This window comes from Cyprinus carpio, chromosome B3, assembly GCF_018340385.1.
Source record: "Cyprinus carpio isolate SPL01 chromosome B3, ASM1834038v1, whole genome shotgun sequence".
NCBI lineage: Eukaryota > Metazoa > Chordata > Actinopteri > Cypriniformes > Cyprinidae > Cyprinus > Cyprinus carpio.
In genome coordinates, this window is record NC_056599.1 from 30,725,846 (window position 1) to 30,750,160 (window position 24,315).

Sequence of the window (24,315 nt, forward strand, 5' to 3'; positions counted from 1 at the left end):
GATGTTTTCGTTGTTTTGTAGTCGATGACTGTCTTGCCCCATGCACCGGTGTGCGACTGGAGAGATGGAAAGGAGGAAAACGGATAGAATTAGAGCCTATACAAAACCATTCTTTACGTTGCTATAATAACAAACATTTATGTTGCTAAATTAGTACGTGCTTTTTCCCTTAAATTAATACATTTCTGCTTTTGTTCTCATATGGAAGTTAATTCAGATACATGCTACTGCTAAAGGAATTAATCACATTGAAGTCATGCTTTGATATTAACTGTCATTTTAACAGTTTATCTTGTTTTAGCTCCCACCTTCGTAAATGAACTGTACTGTTGTGGTATTAAAACTGTGTGACGGTCACATCAAGGAAAGATAAAGATGGAGAACTCACCGTGCAACCATCCTCAGTGACACTGTATGTAAAGCGGCTGTTGCCCTCTGCTCTGATCTCGATCTCGTTGGAGCCCTGCAGCAGAAGAGCCTTCTTCAGGTTGCCAGAAGCCTGGTCCATGTATGCAATGCTGTTCTTGCAGTGGTATGTGATATTCTGGGAGGCCTCAGTGGACATGAGGCGCAGGAAGGTGAGCTGAATGTTGACATCCTCAGTCTTAGAGCCCTCGCTGCCATACTCGAACTGTAGGTTTTGAGAGAAAAACATGAGCAAATCAGCAAATATAATAAACAGACATATGGGGACAAAACCTGTTATACTTTTTGGCCCTGTTTAGGCCTAGACATCCTCACCTGGAAGCCATCGGTCATGGCCTCTCCAAACCAGACATGCTTCTTCTCCTTGATGTTCTTGCTTGTGTACCAGTTCTTCTTGGGAATGGAGGACTCAGCTGGGTAGACGCAGGTCTCACCAGTTTCCATGTTGCAGTAGACCTTGATGGCATCCTGGTTGCAGCCCTGGTCAGGGTCAATCCAGTACTCGCCTGTGTTTTATTTTTTAGAGGAACGGGATTAATCTAGGCATGGCAATGCATAGTGAGAAATGTAAAATGACTTTCGAATTTAGGAATTTAGAATTGTCATGCAGTGGAGAAAACTGAACGTACCGCTCTTCCAGTCTGGGTGGCACATCTTCAGGTCACGGCAAGTGCGTGCAGGATTCTTCTTGGTGCCATCTGGGCTGACAATGCTCTCAATCTGTTGGCTCAGGGACTTGAGGGTGGTGTCAACCTCGAGGTCACGGTCACGCATCACATTGGCATCGTCAGCACGGTATGAGCGGAAGGGATCAGGGGCCTTCTCCTGTGGCTGGGAAATGAAGCCGATGTCAAATCCACCACCAGAGGGTCCAGGAGGTCCAGGGGGTCCGGGGGGTCCAGGCGGTCCCTATACCACAGAGTAAACCAAATATGGAGGGGTTAAAGTGTATATTTGGTTTTCTGGGTTCACTGTGATGTAGAAAAGGAAAGAATCACCCACAGATGGTCCAATTTCTCCACTGCGACCACGGGGTCCAGGAGGTCCAATGGGTCCAGGAAGTCCACTCATACCATCCTTACCAGCGGCTCCAGCAGATCCACCAGGGCCCTATTAATACAAAAACAGAAACATCCAAATCCAATCAGAATGATCTCCAAAACACACTAGTGTATATGCTTCAAATTCTTGATCAAAGCAGAGAAATGATGCAATACAAATATGCAGCAAAATGTATGTTATAATAATTTTAAGTATTTTGTAATAATACATACTCTAGGTCCAGCGGGTCCAGAAGCTCCAGCAGGTCCAGGCTCTCCAGAGGGTCCCTATGGACAAGAACGAAAAAAAGAAAGAAAAATAAAACCAGTATTCTAGCTACAGATATTATAGAGTCACTTATAAGATTTATAGAGTCACTTACAGGAGGTCCTGGGGGTCCCTGCATTCCGGTAAATCCCCTGTGTCCCTTCATGCCTCTCTCTCCAGCCTCACCAGTCTCACCCTTGTCTCCACGAGCTCCAGCGGGTCCCTGGATAAAGACATTACACCTCAGAAGACAATACAGTGTGTATCACAGATGGAGCTACACATAGACTCTGGTTATGCAATTCTTTTGAGGTTTGAGTTGGGACTTACAGAGGGTCCACGGGGACCAGCAGGGCCAGCAGCACCGGCAGGACCAGCAGGGCCCTAAGAAGAAAAAAAACAAACAGATGAGTTACAATAATCCCATGCTTTTTAAGCCATCAAAAGTTCATTTCCTTATTGGAGATGGGACACTTACAGACTCTCCACGATCACCAGTCTTTCCAGCAGGGCCAATGGGTCCAGGAGCACCAGGAGGTCCAGGAGCACCGGGGGTGCCAGCAGAGCCAGTCTCACCACGGTCACCCTATGTCGGGAGCACAACAGTGACACAATCTCAGTCACAAAGCCTAATGTGTGGTGTAGGGGTTTGACTTGTATGGAAAACTATGAAGACTGCAGCTCACCTTGGGGCCAGGAGCACCATCACGTCCAGCAGAGCCCTCATTACCTGGAGTACCCTAATGTAAAGCAAATTACACAATGTCAACAGGGCAGGATGATATTTATGGTTTCATTTATGTAGGTAAGTATTGGTATATAGGTGTACATCCTCACCTCACGACCAGGCTCACCAGAAGGTCCAGCCAATCCAGGGGGTCCCATGGGTCCAGGAGGTCCACGCTCACCAGAGGGACCAGATGGTCCTTGTTTGCCAGGCTCTCCCTAAATGACATGATGAAGACAATAATGAAAGCTATATCATGATTGATGTTTAAGATCCATCAAGATAAACACTTGAAAGTAGATACTGGCTGAATAAAACAACCATAGCCCATGATTGTATGGAAGTACATGAGAGATTTGCATGCTGTAGAGGAGTTCTTGTGTTTAATTGAATCATCAGAGAGAGTAAAACAAGGGAGCCAGAATACTCACAGATGGGCCGGGGAGACCAGAGAAACCACGCTCGCCTCTCTGGCCAGGGAGACCAACAATACCACGCTGACCAGCAATACCTTGAGGTCCAGGGATACCAGCAGGGCCCTGTAAGAAAAGCATTAGTTTAATATTAGTGATTTTAAATAGGAAGTACGTTGCAGACAATGCCTGTATTTCCTTATGTCTTTATTAGACAGTGTGTGTTTTTATAACTAGAAATTGTTACAGATAAATATCTACCAATCTATACCAGCATGGACAGGAAGACAGAGGATGAATCGTATTTCCCTCTAGCAGAGAATTAACTATGACAAACATATGTGCTAACAAGCACACAGTGGTCTTAGAATTGTACTCTACTAATAATCAATTAAATAACTACCACTCATGGTAGACAGAAAACTCACAGTTGAAGAACAATTATTAAAGTTATAAATTGGACGTAAGATAACTATGAAAATTAAGACTTAAAACAAAACAAATCCATAAATTAAGAAAAGAATACAAACATCCAAATATTTTTAAACCATCTTGTCCTTTTTGGTGCGGATGACTTGTGAGAAGAAACTGAGAGGCCAGTAATAAGGAGATACAGAGTTTACTGATCACTATGTAAAAAGAACTATAGTAAAGCATGTTTGCCAACAGGCATCGCATTTGACCAGTTGCGATGTTGGAAAAGAATTTGCGGTCAGATGAGACCAAAGGCAATATGTTGTGCATATATAACACTCCCAGTGTGAGGATTTGAGAGAATTGGTTAAGACATCCTAATAATTTTGCAAGACACTGCAGTTGATTCCTAAATACTCTGGATATGGTCATGTATTTGACAAGGCCAGAAGATAAAGCAATAATGTTACTGATTGGCATGAAAGACTTACGGTAGGACCCTCAGCTCCAGGAGTTCCTTTCTCACCAGGGGCACCAGGTGGTCCAGCAGGCCCAACTTCACCAGTGCGCCCAGCAGGTCCAGTCTCACCACGGTTACCTTTCTGGCCCTCCTTACCAGGGGCTCCAGAAGGTCCTGGGGGTCCAGCGTTTCCCTAAGACAAGAAGCATTTAGAGAACCATTGTTAATTATGGAAGAGGATCACTGTTACTACTTTGATGTATTAATTAGTACTATCTACAGTATATCAGTGTTGTAGAGATTCTTACAGCGGGGCCGGGAGGTCCAACTCGGCCAGCAGCACCAGGGAAGCCAGTAGCACCTTAACAACAATGTAAAAATGGATGAGCTCAATTGTAATATGTTATTTACAAGTGTCTTTATGTAATTTTTAACTGTGGAGAGTACAAAAAGAACACCCAGAAATATCAGATTGAGGAAGTCATACTCACAGGAGGACCAGCAGCACCACGGGCACCCTTGGGTCCAGTAGAACCAACGGGACCCTGTATAGCACAAATCATTTTGATTAATAATGTGCGTGTCAACATTAGTAAAGAAACTATGAGTATGTGGGTCAAATGTTCTAAACCTAAAAGAGCACAAGTCTATTTTGGGTGAGAAGATCATATTAGAAGATGATCACACCTGAGGTCCAGGGGCACCAGTTGCTCCGGCGGGTCCTGGAGCACCAGCATCACCCTTAGCACCATTGTCTCCAGGCTCTCCCTTAGCACCAGGCAGACCATCAGCACCCTGTTGGACAGAAATTAGATGTTTGGAATAAGTACTGGCCTGTAATAGTTACAAATTTTATAAGGATATATATACTAGAGTTTGTTACTCACAGGAGGTCCAGCAAATCCAGCGGGTCCAGGAGGACCAGTCTCTCCACGCTCACCCTATTTGTAATTGAAGAAAAGGTGATGCTATCAGATGATTGTAATGCTCAATTTTATGTAGCATATGTGTCTATCTAAAAGTCAAGAATTATGCTTACAGGTGGTCCACGGGCACCATTAGGTCCAACAAGTCCAGGAGCACCAGACTCTCCCTATGTTAAAATACAAATGATAGAATCGTGGTTGAATATGTTCTTCAACTTTCTGAGATGGATACATTATGGATATATGGAATCTAGCTCAAAAGACACTCACCTTGTCACCAGGAGCTCCAGCAGGTCCAGGAGGTCCAATTGGTCCGGTCATACCACGGATGCCATCTTTACCAGGGGCACCATCAGTACCCTTGGCACCTTGGTCACCCTGGGATAAGAGATTATCATGAGTTTTGAGAGTTTGCGGTATTCAGTTCAGTTGCTCAATTTGCTGTGCATAAGTACTGTTTTTTTGTCATGAAAGTTCAGAAAAGTGCATCATTAGTACTCACTCTGTCACCCTTAAGACCTGGCAGACCAGCAGCACCACGCTCGCCGGGCATTCCTTGAAGTCCGGGAGGACCCTGAGCGCCAGGGGCACCTGGGGCACCAGCATCACCCTAAGGAAGCCAGAAAATGTCATCTTAATGTTGATACATATTCATCGGTACAGTGCTATTGTACACTTCAGGAGTCTGATTCGCATTGAAGAGAATCCTTCAGATTTTGCTTAGCCAATCCCTGTAAATGTGTGGTATAACATCAAGGACAGGTGAGACTCACCTTGGCACCATCGTTACCAGCTGAACCAGGAGATCCACGGGCACCAGCAGGACCAGCAGGGCCAGGGGCACCACGCTCACCAGGGAATCCTCTGTCGCCCTGAGTAGAAAGTACAGAGATACCTTCAGTTCTTGTCCATCTCATATATCTAGAACTACAGTCAGCTTTATGGACTATGTGCCATTTGGCGATCATACTGTAGATACTCACTCTGGATCCAGCAGGTCCAGGAGCTCCAGCCTCTCCAGGAACACCCTGTAATATGCCAGTGAAGGCAAATTAGTATTGTATCACCTGGCCTTTTATTTCTAATGAGGGTTTCTGAGGGACTTAATTACTGTCGCCCATAGCCCAAACTCCATGCTTAAGCATCCTTTAAGCATAATTGTCCTTGCAAGCATTGATCCCCATAATTATTTTATAAAATAAGAAAAGTTCAAACCTTTAAGTTTAACAGTTTCATATCAACACACTGGCTATCACCTTACCTGCTCACCAGCTTTGCCAGGCTCACCAGTTGCACCCTGAGGTCCTGGCAGACCCTGTCATTCAGATGCACAACAAAGAGATGAGCACACCAGTGTCAATGCCTATAACAAAAATATTGTGCTTTGGGTTGAGTAAGATGAGAAACTCACTCACCTGGAATCCAGGAGGACCAGAAGGTCCCTGTTCACCTCTCTCACCAGTAGGCCCCTATTCATAAAAAAAATATCATGAGACGCTATAGCCAAAGTGGTTCATCAGAGTAACTATATTTCAATGTTATAGAGAGCATTCTTATAATGTAGTAGATTGAAGCTGAAGATGCATTTTAATGCTGGCCACTATATTTTGAAACAGTTTGTATGATGGATTAGCAGGACCGCTGTTTTAAATGAGACCCAAACAACATTAAATGACAAGAAACCATATGGCAAATGCCTCATGGGATACTGAAGTGCTACTTACAGCAGGTCCAGGAGCACCAGGGGCACCAACATCACCATCTTTACCGGGAGCACCCTATAGTTCAATACAAAACACAATAGAATAACAATATGAACCAAACAAGCTTGTCTGTGGTGTGGAAAACAAAGGCTATAGCTACTTACGGTGGCACCAAGAGCACCCATCACACCTCTCTCACCGGGTTTGCCAGCCTCACCCTGTACAGGGGCAGAAGTAAACATCACATTTAGAAAGTGTTTAGTGACAATAAGACATTGAATCTGACCTCAAAAGTTTCTTATACATAGAAAACAAACTGTCTGCAATTTGGCTATACAGTGAGCATATTGACTTTTTAAAGAGAATAAGGATCACTCACAGCAGCACCCTTAGGTCCAGGGAATCCCATGACACCAGGCTGTCCTCTGGCTCCAACGGGGCCAGGTGGTCCAGGGCGGCCATCCTGTCCAGGAGCACCCTGTCAAAAATAAACCAACAAGACCTGTGAGTTTGATCCTTACCCACCCTGTATGAATCTCTGGGTATGCAGTGGGTGCATTTTTGACTGTACTGTAATAAAACATCTCAGCAAGAGTTTTCGTGGATATTATTATGTACAGTATGGGAGTAGAGTGAATGTGGAGCTCATGGTTTGTTATGACATATTGGAGAATTGTGTGGGCACTCACAGTAGCTCCGGTCTTTCCATCAGGTCCAGGGCTGCCAGGGCTACCAGTCATACCCTGTTATGAAAATGAAGATAGAGTGGGTCAAACAGTACTCATTGACACATTAATATACAAACAATACAACCAAATGATGTGTAGCATTTCTGCTGATATCAGCATTCTCACCTTGGATCCTGGCATACCAGGTTCACCATTGCGGCCAGGCTCACCGGTGGCACCCTTAGGTCCAACAACTCCAGGGCCTCCACGCTCACCAGTGGCACCCTGTTATTAAGGTCAGGGAGTGTTGCATTTATCATGATCACTATTTACCATTGGTGAAATAAGGGTGTATGAATACCATAATATCCTAAACCGGTTTTTTCACAAATCTTCTGCTTAATTGCTAACTTATAAAGGATGTTTTATATCTTTTGTAGACTCACCTTAGGACCTGCAGATCCATCAGCACCAGGGAAACCACGAGCACCAGGAGCACCCTGCACAGAAAGGTGTGTAACTGTTATGGTCAGGGTCACTTTTAAGGTTCTTACAAACTGAGAGGTTTGATGTGGGTACATACACGTTCACCAGGGGGTCCGCGGGCACCAGCAGAACCAGGCTCACCACGAGGTCCTCTCTTGCCTTCCTCACCAGAGGGGCCAGGGGGACCCTGAACTCCTTGGGCACCCTGGGTAAGCACACAAGAAATAGAAGATAGTTAGAAATGATTGTAAAAGTCAACAGCAGAGTTGCTTTGTGAAAAATCAGTACTAGGGCAATGATTTTTTTTTTTTTGCAAAGCTGTAGAATGTTTTACCAAAATGTGGATGATAAGATTGATATGAAATGGAACAATGAAGTGGATGACAAAGTTTTCTAGCTCAAATAAGTGAAGTTTATACTTACAGCCTCTCCCTTAGCACCAGCCTCTCCTTTGGAACCAGGGGCACCGACCTCACCCTGTAAAACGAACAAAAATGTTCAAGAAGAAATAGGCAGGATGGCCTTTTCTTAAAAAATAAATAAAAAATTTTATGTGTAAAATAATTCATATTTTGTGTGAGAAATATAGCTAATGATCTGAGAAGAAATGGACACTTACAGTGTTACCCTTAGGGCCAGGGGCACCAGCAGCTCCAGCAGCTCCAGGAGGACCACGAGGTCCAGGGAAACCAGGAGCACCAGCAATACCAGGAGCGCCCTGTAGGTGGCAGCAGAGAGAAACAAATATGTGGCTGTTAATTTACTAACACCAATGTTCTAATCGAGGAAGAGGAAATACTTTGACCTAAATATGAACTTTTATCAAGAAGAAGAGCATTTGTTGATAAAGATTAAGACAATACTTACAGGAGCACCCTTAGCACCAGGGGCACCATCAGCTCCATTGTTACCCTACAGCAGAAGGAATGCAAAATGGACAAGGTGGTCAACTGAAGTGTGCAAATAATTACAATTTAGACATTTAGATAATGTAATATCTAAAAAGATTCACTCACAGCGGGTCCAGCAGCACCAGCAGGTCCAGGATTACCAGGCTCACCACGAGCTCCCTGGGGTCCCTCTGCACCACGAGCTCCCTGAGCACCAACCTCTCCCTGGAGAAAGCAAAGTGTAAGAGTGAGATGGGTCAACATAACACCTATGAAATGCCACAAGGGTAATCTCAACCCTCAATGTAAATGCAGCGTTGTGTATTTCTGTGATGCTTCTGTGTTTGTCAGCTTAGACCTACTAACACTTTTACCAGGCATTAATTATTGGCCTACATAATTGAGATGACTGATAGTTGCCAAGAACATCTGACTCCATCAGCCCAATTACAGTGCCACCCTGTGGTACTCTAGCTCCTTTTGGTTTGATTTGGAATTTGAATGTGTAATCATGTGAACAAATGAAAGTATTTTTTTTTACCTTAGCTCCAGGGCCACCAGGGAATCCTGCGGGACCAGCAGGGCCAGTTGGGCCCTAAAAATAGAGAGAGAAAATAAAGTATAGTTAGCTTAAGTAATCCTTTTTACTCATATTTCATTACTCATATTTATAAAAAAAAATAAAAAATAAAAAGGCTACTTACAGGAGGACCAGCAGCTCCGGCAGCACCATCGTTACCACGAGCACCCTGAAAAATTTGAGAAAACATTATTATTTGGAACTTATTCATTATTAATATTAATCTGTGCACTGCAAAGGACAGGATTTAGGTAAATGCTGTGTTTTATGTTTGAGGGATGATCTCAACCCATTTAAAAAGTGCAGTATGTCTTTCCAGAATGATGTTAAGCCATCATGAAATGCTCAATATCACATCTAAAAATAACATATAATACTGCAACATAAGTCATATATTACAACATTAGTAAAGTTTATGCTTATAAGTTTACTTACAGCAGAACCAGGAGGACCAGCACGGCCTCTCTCGCCAGGCAGACCACGAGGACCCTGGGAAACAGTGTTATATTAGAAAAGAACTGCAAATGAAGATGATGAAAATAGGAGGAAATTCATGCTTATTCAGTGTGAATAAATGCTATTTCTTACCATAGCTCCAGGAGTTCCGTTCTCACCAGGGGCACCAGGCTCACCCTAATGGGTAAAGCAGCATGTTAAGGGGTCTGCTTACTTTGAACTTCAGGTTTAAAGTGTAATATAGATTTTAATTCTGATTTCACCTTAGGTCCAGCAGGGCCACTGTCTCCCTTAGCTCCATCTAGACCACTGAATCCCTGAAGTGCAGAGGATGCACATAAAAATTTGAGTATTGTGGACATAAGTTGATATTTATCAAACAAGAGGAATCACTTCCTAGATCTAGAGAACTCACTCTGTGTCCCTTGATGCCAGGAAGTCCAGGGGTTCCGGGGAATCCACGAGCACCCTAGATAGAATGAGATAGATGTTACAGCCAATTCTCTTTCTCATACATTACAATGCTACTAACTATCAGAATGCAATTATAAGAAATCCTGTTAAGAGTCCTTTAGGCAACACTCACCTGTGGGCCAGGGGGTCCGCGCTCACCAGGGCGACCAGGTTTGCCAGACTCACCCTACAGGGTCAGAGAAAAACAGATGAGAAAAGAGAAACAAACTGAGTGAAAAGAATTAGCCATTATTTAAACCCCTAAAGTCTTTTTAGAATGAATTATGAGGAATGTTTGCTATTTCACTGTCACTATTTCCTGAAGTATCTTTATAGGTTTCTGTTTGACATTGATAAATGCAACACTTGGTTTCCTGAATTCTTAGTTGAAGCATTTTACAGCACTATAAATGAAGTAAACTGCATAAGCTAATAAAGTTTTTTTTTTCTTTTAAAACTCCTTATATCTTCTTAAACTAAAATGTTGTGGTTGTGTAGATAGCTTACATCCTCTCCGTTCTTTCCAGGGGGACCAGCTGCACCACGGGGACCCATTGGACCCTAAACCAGGACAGCAGAAAAAAAAAAATCTAGGTTAGGAAATAAAAACCATTTGTGTCCATGTGAGTGTATTTATGTGTTTCACATTGTGGTGGCATGAGTGAGTCACACTTTGGCGGTGTGAATTATCCAGAAGAAAAAAAGTGAAATATCGACTAAAATGACTTTTTGCTTGCCAGTAAGAGACCTCTGTTATACATATGCACAGACTGGATGTTATGCATCCACTCAGTGGAAAAAAACCCAGGTGGCTGAAGTTTCATGAACCCTGTAACCTTTTGACCTCATTTGACCCAAATGGGTCAAACTGGAGTCACATATGTAAGTATGTGAGAGTAATATTAATTTGGGTACATGTAAGCAGGTACAGTTACCTCAGATTTCTAAGGTTTAACTGCTTACATTTCTTAAAAAGTCAGTAAAGGACATACAATCAGGTTTTTTGTTATTTATGTTATTTACTAAGAAAAAGCTGTGTGTTTGAGTTGATGAGTGCAGAGGTGATTTGTTTAGATACTCACAGGAGCACCAGCCTCGCCAGGCTCACCAGGGGGACCAGTAAATCCTTGGGGTCCCTGTAGAGGAGGACAAAGGGCACAAATTACAAGAGGCACAAACCTGAGGAACACATTGCTATTAAATGTTAAAATAATCCTTGAGGAAATAGGTAGTAGCTCATTTTGACTTCCTGGGTGGATCTAATTAAAATAAATCTATTCTGATTTTCCCGGGTTCCAAATTGCAGTCATAAAACCAATTTCATAATGTTGTTCAAAATTGTTTTTAGATTAATTTAATTATGACTTACAATATGCAGCTGGTTTAAAATATATGTTAAGTTTTCTAAGAGCTGTTAGGTAGTACTTACAGCAGATCCAGGAGGTCCAGGGGGACCACGGGGGCCCATAGGTCCCTGTAAAATAAGAGACAAAAGAGATACTGTAAGTTAGCCTGACAAAGTAGTAACTAATATATATATATATATATATATATATATATATATATATATATATATATATATATATATATATATATATATATATATATATATATATGTATGTATGCTACAGACTTTCATATGCCTGTATGCTATAGATTAAAAATATACTAAGCATGTGTTTGTAGTGCAGCAGCTGATATGATGCTGTATGGTAATAAAGAGCTGAACGGTGATTATATATACAGAGACAAAGAAGTGTATATGCATCTATTGAACTGATATTTGCATCACTCAGAGATTTGCAGGGACGCATGTGTACTGTATGTGCATGCATGTATAGGCATGTGTATGTTAGCATATGTTCATTTTTACCATGGGGCCTGGGACGGCCATTCCTCCTCCGGATTTCTCGTCATATCCACCAGACATCTGAGGAGAAAAGTTCTGTGGAGGGACAAGGAGAAAAAGCAAAGACCTTGTCAGTCAAAAGATGAGAGGAGAGGCTCTTAGAAAATTCTCTGCTCATCTCAGCATAGGACAGGGAGAAACGTAACTGAACTTATCTTGTGCTTAGGCTTATCTTGAGCTTAATCACAAGCTTTGCATGCCTGAGTGCAACTGTGGCTATTGCCCTGAGGGTGCTGTTCACTTAAATGGTGCTGAAATGTGTCAGCCCTGTGACCTAAAGGTCTTTTAAATGTGATCTGATTTCCAATTATGGCCTAGAACAAATCCTGATAACTTGCACCTGGCCTAAAGGCACTTCTAAGTCACACCTTTCAGCTCTCTGTTGGAAAAAACCTGTATTTCCCTCTTTAGGGTGAGATACTTACTCCACCAAGGCCAGGAGGTCCAGGGGGGCCTGGGGGCCCAGGAAGACCAGGCTGTCCAGGGATTCCGTCATTGCCGGGAGGGCCAGGAAGACCCTGTTTGAGATCAAGGGAAAGGAAAATTAGGATTTAGGTGAATGAGGCAGATGCAACACCATGGTACAGACAAGTTTGTTCACTCAGAGCAGTTCTCATCAAAGCCTTTACAGTTCAAAATTATGCACCACATCTATAGGTCACTTTTTTGTAGAGGTATCATTAGTGGAAAGTGGTGGGCTGATTTATAATTCTGTTGTCTTTTTATATAAAATACAGACTAAATCATCTCTCACATCACAAGTGTTCAAAGCACCATGAATACCATAAATAAGACAAAATAAGCCAGCAGCATGTGCATGTAGCAAGTAATATTTTTGTAATTTTGTTGTTATGACAACATGTCAGGATTTATGCATATTAGTAATGCTGCTGAACTTTCTGTTTTATTACATTTGTTTTCAATTTACATTTGTCTCTGTGTGTGTGTGTGTGTGTGTGTGTGTGTGTGTGTGTGTGTGTGTATATATATATATATATATATATATGTATAATTCTGTTTAATTTAATAATAAATATTTAACATATGTAATGTTATGATCAAAATATATAATGAATATTAAATGTACGTATGTACGTATATGTACGTATTATATATATATACACACACACACACACACACACACTCAAATATAAAAATCAAGAAATCCAACTAAAAATAACGTAAGCTATAAAAACTCATTTATAAGTAACTTATAAGGAAAATAACGTGTAAAGTTTTATGCAATGGTAATAACTGCTGATTTAGAAATATGTTTTTTGTTCTCTAAGAACTTCAAGATGTTCAGCAACTAAACAAAACCCTTGATTAAGCAATAAACAAGAGGCATAAAAAGAGGGAAAAAGAAACCTACCCTTTCACCCTTCTCACCAGCAGGACCTCTTGGTCCCTAAGAGAGAATAATGAACAAATGCGTTTATAAGGATTTGTTTTCGCAGAAAGGTAGCAAAATAACTAGCTTCAAATGAGTTCAAACGAGGCCTTTAGTATGGTATACTCATTCATATATGCCATTTATAAAGATCCTTCTATGAAACAATGAACTGAATTTTTTTTTAAGAAATATAAGCTGATAAAGGTAAAACAACATTTACCTCGACACTGGGCTCCAGGAATTCTATAAAATTGAGGAAAAATGAAAACAAAAATGAAAACCATATAAAAATAGAAAATATTCAGATGCCTCTTTTGGTTTGTAAACCTTTAGCACTAAAATGATAACAATCAGCCTAACAAGTGAGTCTGTGGTTTTCCCCAATTAGATTTGAGGCCTTGCACCAAGAGCAAAACCACAAATTAATCCAGTGAGTGACCATAAGGCCGGAGGCTTGAAGATCACATTTAAAAATCCAATGGGGAGTGAAAGTTGTGGTTCCATATGAATTTTCCCTGACATTAAATGAAGAGATGTGGGGTGGTTCTGTTTGCCCAAGGTTAGAAAAAACGGGGCGTGAGAATCAAGGCGTCGTACCGTCGTCTGGGCAGACGGGGCAGCACTCGTCGTGGGGAATCACTGGGTTGGCGCAGTGGGCCGTGTCCTCGCAGATCACCTCGTCGCACATAACGGTGCCGCTGTCGCACACGCAGATTTGGCATGGCTCTGGTTTCCAGACGTCCCTGTCATTGTAGACCTGGCCGTCCAATGTGCAGCTGCTGCCTGTGCCTACGAGAATAACGAGTGAAATAGTTGCATGAGCATGAAAGCAGAAATGTTTTTTGAGTATGTCAAAGAATATAAGATGCTCAAGTCTAATATAGGTCAGTTTGTTTCTTGTTTACTGACGTATGCATTAAGTTAAATCGGTGACGGAAGGTGGGAAAGGCTTATAAGACACTTTTTTGTCGTCTATAAATGATGTCAAAATCTCTTCATTCTCACAAGGGAAATGCGACCGGTTTGGTGTTCTATCTATTGAAATGAGGCCATCTTTTGAGAATTTTGTTCTGTAAACATTTCCCGTAGACGTGGGAACAGATTAGGCTACAGCTGGAGTAAACGCACACCTTTACTTTTGCTTGAAATGTTTGGTTTGAAATTCACCCCTAGGTGGCGCAGTGCCGTTATGCGCAGATTGCATTACTCGGAGAAAAAAGCTTGAGGGAAATGTCCTCGTCCACGTCTGCTGAAGCTAACTGTCCATTATGAAGTAATTGAAAACTGTCGGCTTGGCCACGACTAACGTTTTCCTTCAGTGGAAAGTCTGCAGGGCCCGCATGTGTTTTCAATCATCATAACAGAGGGGGGAAAAGTGAAAGGCATAGGGTGGGGGATTGTCAAAATATGATGTCATTGCATATTTAACCACGAAGTGGCGCTGTGAGACTGCTTTAAATACTTGAGCCCTCCAACAGGTAAAATTATGGGCCTGGAATATTAAATAAAAGTAAACCTTACATTTAACCTGTGTGCATGTCTTGATTTTCGTTCAGAAAATCAAGTAGTTTTGTATTAATTTAGTTAGCAGACTTAACTATCCGGTTTGGAAACATGCTCATCCAAGAATGAGATCATCGCTCTCTCTCTCTCTCTCTCTCTCTCTCTCTCTCTCTCTCTCTCTCTCTCTCTCTCTCTCTCTCTCTCTCTCTCTCTCTCTTTTGGTTTGGGGAAAACTTTTTTAATCGATGTCGCCCATATCCATATTTGTTTTTTCTTTTGCTGTAATTGCACATTTTTATTCTAAGTTGCTTGTTTTCCCTCCGACTGGCCAATTCTATCACTAGTCAATTACTTAAATCTGAACTTTTTCCCTTAAAGTTTTAAGTTCTACATTTTATATCAGTTAATTTTTTCCATTTAAAAGAAGTATACTAAGCACGTTGTGGACTATTTGCTCTCTCTCTGTCTGCTTTTCTCTTTTAGCGCCTGTTGAGGATGACAAATTGCGCGTGGAGGAGACTCTCCAAACCTGTGCCAACTTGTCTCCAAAGGCTCGCGCGTGCAGAGCGTGAAAAGGCCCAGTGGGTCTAATGCAAATCCAGACTGAACAAACGCTCTTCTCCCATTCCAGGGGAAAACATAATCTATGCTTAAGGCTACAGGAAAACGCTTGTATAACTTGTTCAGTCCTGCGAGAATAATTTATCTCTACAGCATCACAGAATAGCCTCACTGATTCACATCTGCACCCACCAACCTCCAGCAAAAGCTTGAAAAGTTGTAGAAAATGATACTTACGATCATCTTCGCCTTGTCCTCTTGCCAAAAGCACCGTTGCGCTGAGCAACAGCGCCAACCGAATATCCACAAAGCTGAACATGTCTAAATATTAGACATGTAGACTCTTTGAGGCGAGGGAAGTTCTTTTTTTTTCCTTTAGACTCCAATCATACACGGTAGGGTCCGGTCTTCTGTGACTCCAATCCAGACCCCAGCAGAAACTCCCTACTGCCTAAACCAACTCTAGGTCCTGGCTTTTATACCCCAAACTTTCTGGGAGGCGCCGGGAGCAGCAGATAACTCAAGCATGTTCACGTTTAATAGAATAGCGTCCCTCCTTCACCGGACAGGGGGCTGTCTTCACAACGTTTTCAGAGCGAACATCTAAAGAAACCTGATCTCTTAATAAAAAGGCGAGGGTTGCTCTCAAAACTTCTTCTTGTTGAAGCTAGGTTGTGTGCCAAGGTGACCACCTGCATTGTGGGCATATCTCCGGACTTTTGTTTCAGTCTTGAATTCTGGACAGACCTCTCGACCCAAAGACTTGCTTTCTTCAAATGAGGAGTTGGAGATGAGGACGACACAGTGCTTTCTGAACTAAACTTGTTATCGTTTCGTTTTCTTTTTAAACTTTGTATACCTACATACGGAATTCTTTTTTTTTTTTTTTTTTTTTAGATTCCAAAATTTAGAAGGTTATGTTTCATTAGTGGATTTCTGCAGCCAATTACTGAATATTCTTTCTATCTATCTATCTATCTATCTATCTATCTATCTATCTATCTATCTATCTATCTATCTATCTATCTATCTATCTAGTATTAAATCACATTAAAAGTTATGTAGCCTATGCATTGTTTGGACAAATTAGGTTTATAATTATTATTCGCACTTTTTGAAATTATTAGCCAAAAATTTCGTATTTGTTCCATAAAAAAGTAGGTTAGTTGTGCTTGGTGAATATTTGAAACGTAGGCTACAGGCCTTCAGGGTGGGCACACTTTCTTGTTAATAAAAGCATAACAAGAACAATCGTATGTCTTATCACTGTTATTTCTGTCATTTATAGGCCTGCTGGATTGTATAGTTTTTCGATTGCATGAGTTTTAACTTATCGATAATTAAATTCTACGTGGTCGAATCAGTCCATGCACTTATAACTGCAGGCCGTCAGCTTGGCATCATTTTGAATTTACTTAAAACTAAAAGGCAGCAATTAAACTTAATTTTGGTTGGCTTATTTTTGTTGCAGTGAAAGAAGCCACATTGTAATATTAATAGAACAGAGAAAAAACACACAAACATAGCCTCACACTATAAAAACGGAAAACGCTCTTAAAGGTGCATAGGCTTAATACGCGGCACGCACGAGCCATAAAAAGTGATTTGGCTTGTGAGCGGCTGCATCTCTCTTCCGCAGACACGTCGCACCTCTGGAGCTGGCCAATCAGAGCTTACGCTCTCCCCCTCTCTCTTCATCTTCACAGCAGCGTCTCATCCAAGAGCCGCGTCTGCCTCCTTATTCCGTTCAGAATAATGCAGATGAAAGGAGTCTAGAGAGAAAGGGAGGGAAGGAGGGAGAGAAAGAGAGAGAACGCCACCTCATCGCTTTCAGGTGCACGAAGGGTCAGTCGCGACGAATGCACTTGTGCTTCATTCACACACTATGGAGGGTCCAAGCAATTTGACTTAACGCACAATGAAAAGGAATGGACATTTAAACTAATAACCCTCTGAGAAACTTTGATTCTGACAAGAGCAGAGTATGTCAAGAGGAACTTTTTTCTTTTTTTTTTCTTTTTTTGCAGTCCAATGTGTGAATGTGTGTGCTTACTCTATACTCTATGTTAATATTATGTGCTTAAATTTGTTTAAATGTTTATGTAAATAAACAGTTACCATTTAACATTTATAACCTTTACATGAACATAAACATTAAATTTAACATTTATAACATTTAAAATAAATAAAGGTTGAGTTGAGTACATAAATATCTGCATTAAAATACAATAATGCATTTTTCCTTATCAATTTTACAATCTAAAAAATCTAAACTCTTATAGTTACTTTTATTTACATTAATCATTTAGCCAATATTTTTGTTTAAAGCAATTTATAAATAATTAAAAGCCAACATGAAACTGTATAAGCGGCACCATGATTACCAAGACTACAAAATCTAAATTATATCTGTGGGAAACTGTGAAAAGATGAAAGAAAAGGTTTTTAATAAATTTTTATTTGATGTTTTTTTTTTTGTTTCTGTGGTGAAATGCATCATATATCATTGGCAACACACACTCTGACCTTTTTATAAATCCCCAAAAATGAAAATTTTTGCTTCTAATTTGTTCCCCCATCCAACAACTTTTGCAAAAATAGTAACCAAACCTATTTTAAATGAAAGGCATAGAAATGAAACACGAATGTTGCCAAAGGCTTGCCAATTTCTACTGAACAAAACAGCAAAAACGCATTCATCTACTTATAAATATCCAAAGATGCAGAAACAGATGTATAATTTGCAGTCATACAGCCAGACTTCAATGATTTCTGAAGACTGTGTACATTTTAAACATGCTTTGATGCTCAAAATCAAACTTTTCATTGCCATTCATAACGTGAATTGTAGTAATAGTGTCAGTCAGCAGCTTGAGCAACACACACACACACACACACACACACACACACACACACACACACACACACACACACACACAAATAAATAAAATAAATAAAAAAGTGCAAGTAATATCAATTCAGTGCAATAATTTAGTGTCAGTGTTATGCTAAAGATATCTCAAATTCAATACTGTATATAGCATATTTGCCAATTGTTGCCAAGAAATGTGCAGCAAAATGTCTTCACATGTCTCTATCATTTGTCTAAATAACTATAAATAAAGAAATACTCAGCAGTGGCCAAAGTAGACTTGAAAATTTATGAAAATGGATGCAACCACAATAAGCCAAGTGCTAGTGTTTAGCCTGGGAGAGCAAAGCCTTCTGGGAGCTCTCACATTGTCCAAAGCCAGCATGAGCTGCAAGCAGAGAAAGAGCCAAGCACAACACAGCATAGACAGCTTCCTAAGATGTGACCTGGAAAAAGCAGCAGGATATAGGGAAGAAGAAGAAGAACATTTCATTGGGCCGAAAAATTGATCTTAAATGAGATCTAGTTGGTTCCCTATCAGAGTGAGTGGTTTGTATGGGACGAGGAGCTACTCTTCAGTAAACCGAAACCATTAAAAAGTATTTTTTCTTCATGCAAGATGAAGGCATACATTTAAAAGTTCACTCCAGAAAGTTTTTTTTTTGTCGCCTGCAATTAAATGTGTTTTACACCGCACTGCCGTTTATTGTATGAAGAAAAACTTCTTCAAAATATATTTATTTATGTTCCACAGAAGAAAGAAGGTCATACAGGTTTGGAAATGACATAAGGGTGACTCATTGATGACAGAAATTTAATTCTTGGGTTAGCTGTGCTGTTAAAGGGACAGTGCACAAAAAAAAAAAAATTTAAAGGGACAGTGCACAAAAAAACTCTTACGCACATGACATGCAAGAAAAAATAAATAAATTGTGCGCACGATTTACTAATTCATACTAAAATGTACACATGATTACTATTGCATTGCCTCGATTTACTATTCGAGGGAACGAATTAGTAAATCGTGTGCACAATTTATAAATCGAGTGAACGAAATAGTCAATCGAGGGAACGCAATAGTAATCATGTGCATGTTTTAGTACATTGAAAGAACGAATTAGTAAATCGTGCACACGATTTAGCCTACTATTTTTTCCTGCATGCCATGTGCGGGGCTCCGTACACTCTCAAGCTGTTCCAGATCTTTATGATTTTTTTCCAGCTGTCAAACACAAATGAAGATATGCTGTTACCCAAACAGTTAACAGTAGCAATTTAATTTCGATAGTATGGCAAAAATAGCATGGAAGTCAATAGCTAGCGTCAACTGTTTGGTTACCAACATTCTTCAGAGTATCTTCAGTTGTGTTCAACAGAAGAAAGAACCTTTTACAGGCTTAGAACAACTTGAGGGTGAGTAAATGACAGAATTTTCATTTAGGGGGAACTGTACCTTTAACCAAGCCTGAATCTGTTGTGTCATGACATATAGGCAATAGTTTCAAGGTTTTGGACTTCTACAAACGCATATTACTCTTTCATTATCAAGCAGATTCAAGCTAAACACTAGCATTTCATAGGCTACATTCATACTTGAGGACAAGGGACACACTGGCGCTGCAGCAGTGAGGAGCTTTCCGACTGTCTTGTCATTATGGCAGCCGGCTCAGTCTTGCACGGTCGGAGACTCTGTGCTTTGAAAGGTGGGTGTCTGTCCCAAGCAAACAGGTGTTGTGACCCACCCCACACTTTCATGGTGCAGAAGGCCTGCTCTCCAAAAATACCAGCCTCACTCTGCTCCTGCTTCCACAGCTGTTCCTCTTTAGGAAAGTGCTTATCCTCTTTATGGTTCGCAGTCATGCACACGCACACACGCTCAATATGATGAAGGATCTGTGAACCTGGAAATACGGGAAGCATGTGCTAAAGGAATGGGAGACTGTAAAACACTGATAAATCACATTGGATACAGGCCCGCTCATCAGGAGGTTGGGTTTGTTTTGTTTTACATTAAAACGCAGTCAAGGCTCTCCAAAGTCAGTGTAGTTTGGATGCTGTTCATCTCAGCCCGATTCTTCAAAGCTCAGCTTTTTTTTTTTGCTCAAAGTTTTGTTTGGTTACTCCGAGTTCCTCTAGTTTGAACAGAGTTTGATTTAATGTCATGTGGAAACCACATATTACAATATAGATTAAACTGCTTTTAGTAAATAACTGCAAGCTCGAGTCTAAATCTATCCATTTTGCGGAATGTTATGGAAGTAGCTCCAAAAAGCCCAATTAAAGGATGCATGCTTGCTTTCTTGAACGACATGTGCATTGGCTAACATGAGTACAACAATATAGTATTTTTTAGGAGTGGTGACTTGCCAAAAATACTTTTAACCGCAGTGTTTTTGCCAGCAAGTCAATTTATTCCTTATGGTATCCTTCTCAATATAGTGCCCTTTTATGTTATACACCAGTGGGGTCAAACGTAGGCGTACTTGGATCTATGCATCTTATTGACTACAAATATACTGCACTGTAAACTATAAACTAACAAATTACATTTTGCAGAAGTATTTTGCTGTAGTTAAAGCTGTAATTGTGTCTAATATACAGCCAAGTATGGTAACCCAGACTCAGAATTCGTGCTCTGCATTTAACCCATCCAAAGTGCACACACACACCGTAAACACACACACCATGAACATACACCCAGAGCAGTGGGCAGCCATTTATGCTGCGGCGCCCGGGGAGCAGTTGGGGGTTCGGTGCCTTGATCAAGGGCACCTCAGTCGTGGCCCGAGACTCGAACCCACAACCTTTGGGTTAGGAGTCAAACTCTCTAACCACTAGGCCATGACTTCCCCATATAGCATTACTGATTACTGATTACATGATGAAAACATAATCTAGGTTATTCACTTTAGGTAATGCAATCTGACTACTTTTTATATTCCTTTTAGATTACCTTTTTTTTATCTAACTTATTTTAAATTTACCAATAAATGCACCATATTGATATAAAAAGGTAAAGAGAAAGACAATATATTCAGTTTTTTGACATCAACATCATAACATGCATTAAACATCACATTTCACTGCAGTGAGTTGATAAAAAAAACAAATAATTAAATAATACAAATGTAAAATAAAAATAATTCAACCACTTGAACACTAAAAATAGAAATAATTTGTTTGCCTGCATGTCACTGTGACCATTAACTGACATCAACTGTAAACATGCAAATGTGTTGCTAAATTATTAAAATATTACCTTTCTCAGAGATATCATGTGAATTGTATGAATAATATGTCATCATGTAATCCATAAAATAGTAACTGTAATCTAATTATGAGCATTTTACACTCTAATTACAAGTGCTTAATTTTTGGAATCTGATTACATAATCCATATAACATGCAATCAATTACTAAATACAGAAAAAATGGTTCTTATACAGTATCTATAGATTAGACATTAAGTCTGCAATTATGAAGGGAATTTGTTACTATATTCTGTCGATACTGTAGATTTTATACATTACCAACTGTGTCTTGGCAGGAACGGCATCTGTATCTACTGGATTTTTGGAGGAATAGATTGAAATGTAAATTCAATCCAGACACCATGGAAAAAAATCTCCCGGTTTAGGAATGCTGGTCCACTAGAGACTGGAGTATGAACTCTACTAAAATGGAAATACAGATGAGAATCTTTGGAATGGAATAGAAAAAATATTTTTTTTTTTTTTTTGATTTTTTTTGTGTTGTTGGTGATTTTTTACAAAGGTTTTTTTTTGAGAAACATTAGCTTGTACATTAGGAGACTTATGATAAATTATGAAATATTTTTTTCTAAACATATTGTTTATAACACATTAACTGATTGTAATGATGATACATAATACCTAATGGATGAAAAATTGAAGTGAACCTTATTGTATACTACAATATGTTTGGCGTCAATAAGATTTTTCATTTAAATTTTTTTTTAAGAAATTCATTTTTATTCAGTAAGGATGCATTAAAAGGATCCAGGGTAACAGAAAAGACATTCAAATTAATGCTGTTATATGAATTTTTCTATTTGTCAAAGTATCAAAAAAAAAAAAAAAAAAACATTTAGTTTCCACAAAAATGTTAAGCAGCTGTTTTCAACAATGAAAATAATAAATATTTAATAAGCAGCAAATTGGTATATTAGAATGATTTCTGAAGTGCAATAATATTTAATATTTCTGTTTTATTGTATTTTAATCAAATAAATGCAGCCTTGATAAGCATAGTACACTGTAAAAAATTACCGTGAATTTAACAGTAAAAGACTGTAAAAATGCTACAGTAAAAACCTGTTAAATATTTAACAGTAAATTCCCCTACCATATATGGTGAAAAACTGTATTGGACATTACAGGTAATTTTATGGTAGTATACCGTTTTTGGAAGTGAAAAAGACTGAATAATTTACAGTGAATAACTGTAAATTGACATTCCCAGAATTCCCTGCGTTACATTTCAAATTTGATGATTTTTGTTGAAATAACTATGTTTCTTCTTAGTTTTTACTTATCAGTTTTGTATATATCTATGTTATTATTTAAAAGCTGCTTGTAATGGGCTTCGGTTCATCATGTGACTTTCTCATCACCACCTGCATTTGGTGCTTATCAGTGTATTTCAAAGGTATAAAACAGATTCCAATACTTCAATAGGTTGGTATATTAACATTACATCAGTTAATCAAATTACAGTATTTAACTGTACATTTAAGTTAAAACCTTAAATGTTGATACCGAATTTTTACTGTAATATTCTGGCAACCACAGCTGTCGTTTTTTTACTGTAAATTTTACGGATTTTTTTTTTCTATTTAAACATTAAAATGTTTTTGCGTCTAAACTTTTGAATGGTAAAGTATTACAACCCAATTAAACTAAAAGTTAATGATGTCTTGAATATAATTGTGTGGATACTGTTTGATACTGTACAGGTTTTACTGTTATCTATTCTTAACCAATAACACTCAAAAATAGATTGAGACAAACAAATGAAGAAACATTAAAGTAGTCCATATATTTCTTTAGCGTTTGTGGTGGATGTCTTCAGCGAGTTTATAGAGCTGCAGAGGCAGAACAGCACAGCATTGAAATAGAAACTGACATTTTCAGAAGCTCCTTGTCTGACCCTTCTCTTTATAATCTATAGTTCTGTGGTCAGAGTCTCAGTAGAGGTCAGCTAGTGATTATGGGTGGAGTCCCACTGGATTGAGCAATGAGGTTAGATCTGAGTAGAGACATGCTTTCTTTCTTTCTTGCCTTCTTTTTCTTTCTCTCACTATACAGTGACACAATACAATAATAGTTGATTGAGTTTGCAGACGGCCTGCTGACTGATGAACAGAGGAGTGGAAGATTGTGAAGTAGTACTCATTCTGAATACAGACACAAAAACTCTAATGTGGTCAAATGGTGGTCTGAATCTAGGTTAGGAAGAAAATATGTCTCCAATTTAAAAAGTGTGTACAAATGAAGGTATGAAAAAAAAAATCAACAGATTTAAGTTGTTTAGTACAATATAGAGAAAAATTGCAGTATATTTTATGAAGGCAATGGCTTCCTGACATATAAAAGTGTGTATTGCAGAGAGTTTGTGAACTGCTATACAGTATATTTCAAAATGTATTTTTTTCTGCCATGTCATAGCTGAATTTTCAGCATCATTACTCCAGTCTTCAGTGTCACATGATCCTTCAGAAATCATTCAAATGCTGATATGCAGCTCAGTTATTGATAAAGGTTCTTATATTTTCAATGCTGAAAACATTTTTTTTTGCATAAAAAAAAAACATTAATTACTCCAGACTTTTGACTGATAGCATCTTTTATAAAGTCAATGACTTCCTGACATATGAATCTGTTTATATCACTGTTTTAACTGCAATACACTGAAAAAAGGATACTACTTTTTTTAAGGTAAGTGGTTGCAAACTATTTATTTTAGCTACATTTAAATAAAAGAATGTTGAAAGTTAGTCAACTAAATTTGTTTAGTTGAAGGGGTCCTATTATGCTTTTTTTTTTTTTAACTTTTTTAACTTTAGTTAGTCTGTAATGTTGCTGTTTGAGCATAAAAAAGATCTGCAAAGTTACAAAGCTCAAAGTCAATTTAAAAGGAGATATATT

General features: G+C 39.4%; 1 protein-coding gene across 1 annotated transcript in view; it reads right to left on the reverse strand.

Annotated features, from left to right (window-relative positions):
* The window catches only part of col1a1a (collagen, type I, alpha 1a), a 16,250-nt gene extending 504 nt beyond the window's left edge, over positions 1-15,746 (reverse strand). The window contains exons 1-51 of the mRNA XM_042720749.1: positions 15,514-15,746; positions 13,810-14,001; positions 13,433-13,455; positions 13,192-13,227; positions 12,245-12,337; positions 11,784-11,855; positions 11,340-11,384; positions 10,993-11,046; positions 10,418-10,471; positions 10,044-10,097; positions 9,873-9,926; positions 9,721-9,774; positions 9,590-9,634; positions 9,437-9,490; positions 9,126-9,170; positions 8,963-9,016; positions 8,548-8,646; positions 8,399-8,443; positions 8,151-8,249; positions 7,955-8,008; positions 7,629-7,736; positions 7,492-7,545; positions 7,232-7,330; positions 7,067-7,120; positions 6,757-6,855; positions 6,542-6,595; positions 6,399-6,452; positions 6,090-6,143; positions 5,936-5,989; positions 5,658-5,702; positions 5,448-5,546; positions 5,177-5,284; positions 4,945-5,052; positions 4,788-4,841; positions 4,636-4,689; positions 4,436-4,543; positions 4,240-4,293; positions 4,057-4,110; positions 3,780-3,941; positions 2,893-3,000; positions 2,572-2,679; positions 2,421-2,474; positions 2,213-2,320; positions 2,065-2,118; positions 1,850-1,957; positions 1,701-1,754; positions 1,429-1,536; positions 1,056-1,335; positions 742-932; positions 389-631; positions 1-56 (exon numbers count right to left, since the gene is read on the reverse strand). The exon at positions 1-56 is cut by the window's left edge and continues 504 nt beyond it. Of these exons, the coding sequence (XP_042576683.1) occupies positions 1-56; positions 389-631; positions 742-932; positions 1,056-1,335; positions 1,429-1,536; positions 1,701-1,754; positions 1,850-1,957; positions 2,065-2,118; positions 2,213-2,320; positions 2,421-2,474; positions 2,572-2,679; positions 2,893-3,000; positions 3,780-3,941; positions 4,057-4,110; positions 4,240-4,293; positions 4,436-4,543; positions 4,636-4,689; positions 4,788-4,841; positions 4,945-5,052; positions 5,177-5,284; positions 5,448-5,546; positions 5,658-5,702; positions 5,936-5,989; positions 6,090-6,143; positions 6,399-6,452; positions 6,542-6,595; positions 6,757-6,855; positions 7,067-7,120; positions 7,232-7,330; positions 7,492-7,545; positions 7,629-7,736; positions 7,955-8,008; positions 8,151-8,249; positions 8,399-8,443; positions 8,548-8,646; positions 8,963-9,016; positions 9,126-9,170; positions 9,437-9,490; positions 9,590-9,634; positions 9,721-9,774; positions 9,873-9,926; positions 10,044-10,097; positions 10,418-10,471; positions 10,993-11,046; positions 11,340-11,384; positions 11,784-11,855; positions 12,245-12,337; positions 13,192-13,227; positions 13,433-13,455; positions 13,810-14,001; positions 15,514-15,595 (4,256 nt within the window). The 5' untranslated portion in view covers positions 15,596-15,746. The remainder of the gene's footprint in view (positions 57-388; positions 632-741; positions 933-1,055; positions 1,336-1,428; positions 1,537-1,700; positions 1,755-1,849; positions 1,958-2,064; positions 2,119-2,212; positions 2,321-2,420; positions 2,475-2,571; positions 2,680-2,892; positions 3,001-3,779; positions 3,942-4,056; positions 4,111-4,239; positions 4,294-4,435; positions 4,544-4,635; positions 4,690-4,787; positions 4,842-4,944; positions 5,053-5,176; positions 5,285-5,447; positions 5,547-5,657; positions 5,703-5,935; positions 5,990-6,089; positions 6,144-6,398; positions 6,453-6,541; positions 6,596-6,756; positions 6,856-7,066; positions 7,121-7,231; positions 7,331-7,491; positions 7,546-7,628; positions 7,737-7,954; positions 8,009-8,150; positions 8,250-8,398; positions 8,444-8,547; positions 8,647-8,962; positions 9,017-9,125; positions 9,171-9,436; positions 9,491-9,589; positions 9,635-9,720; positions 9,775-9,872; positions 9,927-10,043; positions 10,098-10,417; positions 10,472-10,992; positions 11,047-11,339; positions 11,385-11,783; positions 11,856-12,244; positions 12,338-13,191; positions 13,228-13,432; positions 13,456-13,809; positions 14,002-15,513) is intronic.
* Between the last annotated feature and the right edge of the window lie 8,569 nt (positions 15,747-24,315).